General features: G+C 42.3%; 1 protein-coding gene across 1 annotated transcript; it reads left to right on the top strand.

Annotated features, from left to right (window-relative positions):
* The first annotated feature begins 747 nt into the window (after positions 1-747).
* PGCKA1 (PDCD10 and GCKIII kinases associated 1) lies at positions 748-2,657 on the top strand. Its single transcript, XM_031588742.2, has 2 exons — positions 748-779; positions 1,583-2,657. Exons 1-2 carry the CDS (start codon positions 748-750, stop codon positions 2,538-2,540), a joined length of 990 nt encoding a protein of 329 aa, XP_031444602.2. The 3' UTR covers positions 2,541-2,657.
* The last annotated feature ends 655 nt before the right edge of the window (positions 2,658-3,312 follow it).

The following is a 3,312-nucleotide window of genomic DNA, read 5'->3' as shown; positions in this document are numbered from 1 at the left end:
CTCAGTGCTCAGTAGCTCTCAGCACATCGTGAGAACTTGGCATTGTGGTTCCCACTTTTCATTCATGAAGGACGTCAAAACGCATATCTCCAGAGAACAATGACAAGGACATCACAGGGCAGAAAGTAGTGTCAGTACACACCACATTTCAACAGATGAAGATTCTTTATACAGAGTATGGGACCCAAAGGTGGCAGTGTAGGACTTGTACTACCTGTACTGCAGCCACACCAGAGCGTGATGCTCCTGCCTGACCAGACCAGAGGGCACAGACCAGAGGGCATTGAGCTCTGCTAGTAAGAAACAGGACCGAGTGACATAAAAGCAGGAGATCTATCACACAGGCAAGGCTAAGCTGTGGAGCTGCTCACTAAAGGATGCCATAGATGCTAGTTGCCAATAGAAAAACATTACTAGTTTGTCTTAGGAGTTTCCAAATCATAAAAGTTCTGCAGACTAGATAAACAGTTTGAAAGAACAGCATTATCTGTTTGAGAGCTCTTAAATTCTTCCCCAGATTATTCTCCAAATACAGGACACTATCAATGCAAGATAGAAAACTACAAGGAGCTTGAACTGCGCTGCATCCATTTTTACATGGGCATGTTTCTACTTAGCTAATAAAACCCTTCTAAACATAAGAATAATTTTCAATACAATTACCCATGCATTAACTTCACAACACTTTACTCATTTTCCTTCTCCCTTGCCTTCCTTTTCTCTCTTTTCAGATTAAAGAAAATCCAGATGGGGTGCAGGTGCTGCAAAATGATACAAAGGTACAATAAAAGACGTTTAAACTGAATAGAAGAAAAGCATTAAAACATGTCTGTGCTCCTCCACACCTACTGCTAAAATTAGTTGGAGATTGGAGCCTTCCCAGAGTTTGGGTATCTTTAAAGTCACACCAGAGCATAAATGCTCTGCCTTCTCACAAATGTCCTTTTGATTTATTGTAACCGAGGTCTATTTCTATAATTCATGAGCCACAGAAGTATTGCGTGGGACTGAAAACTCATCTTAACCAAAAAGATTTTGCTACATAGGTAGCATAATCTACCCTCAATTCAGCAGAATGAAGAGCACAGACTTCGTCAGAACCTCCCTCTCCTCTAAAAAATGAAAATCAGCTACAGGTCCTTGCTTTCGTCATAGTTCCTTATTTATTATTAATTAAATTAGCTGCAAGAACAATTTCTATGTTAAAAGTCATCCTGAAGAAGGACACTTGTTTTAGAAAGACAACACTTCAGTCCCACTTAACGGTTACTCTTTTCCTTGGCCACATCTCCAGAACAGGTTAGGAAGTGGGAAAAAGTACCGGTCCTACAAGAGAAAGAGGGGAAGTTCTCTGATATCTTCCTGGGCTTCTGGTGAACCTCATTACAGGGGTTCTGTGCTACTCTCAGGAGACTGCAACATAATCCAACATTTCCATTCAGTTTAGGTCATTCTCAGGACCTCAGGTAAACCTCAATGACACCAGTTCCTTAAGAACTCAAGCTTAAAAATGAAGTATAATCATTTTTAAGTACTACTATTAATAGCCTAACATTTCTTCTACAAACTTTTCTTATTCCAGCTACATTTTTGATCCAGAAGAGTTACAATCACCTGGATGCACTCATGAAGGAAACAGCTACAAACAAGATGAGCAAAGAAGCAATAAATTCAAATTCAAACAGAACCGTGAAATTAAAGAACAGAAAAAAGAACTCCAGAAGGATGAGCTAAATAGAACAGGAATTAAAAATGAGGTAAACAGCACAGGGGAGACCCTCTGGAACCACAGAGGCGATGCTTTTCAAGATGACAGCCTTGTGAAGTGTGTTGCAAAACTTGATGTCACAGTCAATGGCAGCAATTCCCATGCTGGTGTGCACCCCATTCTCAGTCCTAGCACAAACTCAGTGAAGGAAGCCAGTGAACAGGGCACCTCCAGCCAGCCAGCAGAGCCTTCTTCAGTCAACACTGGAGACTTCCACTCCAAACTGAATGAGTGTGGCCAAGAGCTTGACCTAGGAGCAGGCAGACACAGGAAGGCAGACTGCAGTCAGACAAACAGTATTCAAGGTGTGATGCCCCGGTCTATAGAAGATAACAACTTTCTCAAAGGAAGTGCAGTACTGGAGATCCAAAATAATGATGCCATAAGACTGCCAGATATAGATTATTGCCAAAATGGCAATCAAATCAGGAACTATGTTGAAAAAGATAGCATTTCAGTCAACTATGCACACCCAGACCAAATGAGTAAGCATTCAGCAGTGCAGGGCCAAGACCTTCATGTAACCTCACCTTTGCATATGAAGAAAAGCAGTATTGAGCCTTTTAACAGTGACTCTGCAGGCTTGAGTGAGGACATTCCCAAAGGCATTGCTGCCACAGCTGTGCCCACAGCAGCACAGGCACCCACACACCACAGCCACAAAGACATCAATGGACAAACTGAGGAGGAAGACGCAGAAATAGCAGCAGCTCTGGCTGCACTGGAAGCTGCAACTGCAGGCGAAGACCTGGAAGAGGATGATGAATACTAGATGAAGGTCTCTTTCTGATACACTGGGTGAGATCCAGATTTTTTTTTTTTCCTGGATTTACATGAATGCATGTGCTGTTCATGGGGACAGCTGTTACAAAACATATATATGAAAAGAGTCGGGACAAGTCTCTATCCCTTCAAATGTTTTATACAGCCTTCTAACTTCTACTGCCTGAGTCACACACACTCTTCTGTATAGGACAGACCAGGAGGGCAAAGCATCATTCCTTACACACAGGATATTCTGCTGTGTATCCACCTCATCTGGTCTCACACAAACATTTCCCTCAGTTTTGACTCTCAGGCAGGTCTGCGCACACTGCATTTTCCAGGTTCAGAAAAATTCCATTATTTAAAACTGAACGATAGAAGACATGGAGTTAGAAATCACAGATTTTCATGTTAGCACAAACAAATAAAACTGACCCACAGCTCTATAATGCAGTGTGAAAGGAAGAAGGCACCTTAGCTCACGCTTTAGTTCAAGCACAGGTGGGTTTAGGATGATAACTCCACCTTTTCTGTTACACCTTGTCTGGACTTAACCTGATACCCCAGTGACTTGCTTTCATAGAATCATCAAATTGCTCAGGTTGGAAAAGACATTCAAAATCATCAGGTCACAACCACAACCTAACCACACTACCTTAACTCTAACAACCCACAGCTAAGTCACGTCCCTGAGCACCACATCCAAACAGTTTTTAGACACACCCAAGGATGGTGGCTCAACCACCTCTCTGGGAAGCCTATTCCAGTGCTTAACAATC

The sequence above is a fragment of the Phasianus colchicus genome, chromosome 4 (genome assembly GCF_987193195.1).
Source record: "Phasianus colchicus chromosome 4, bPhaCol1.hap1.1, whole genome shotgun sequence".
NCBI classification, from domain to species: domain Eukaryota; kingdom Metazoa; phylum Chordata; class Aves; order Galliformes; family Phasianidae; genus Phasianus; species Phasianus colchicus.
The sequence above is the reverse complement of the archived record's forward strand: the minus strand, read 5'-3'. Positions and strand labels throughout refer to the sequence as shown.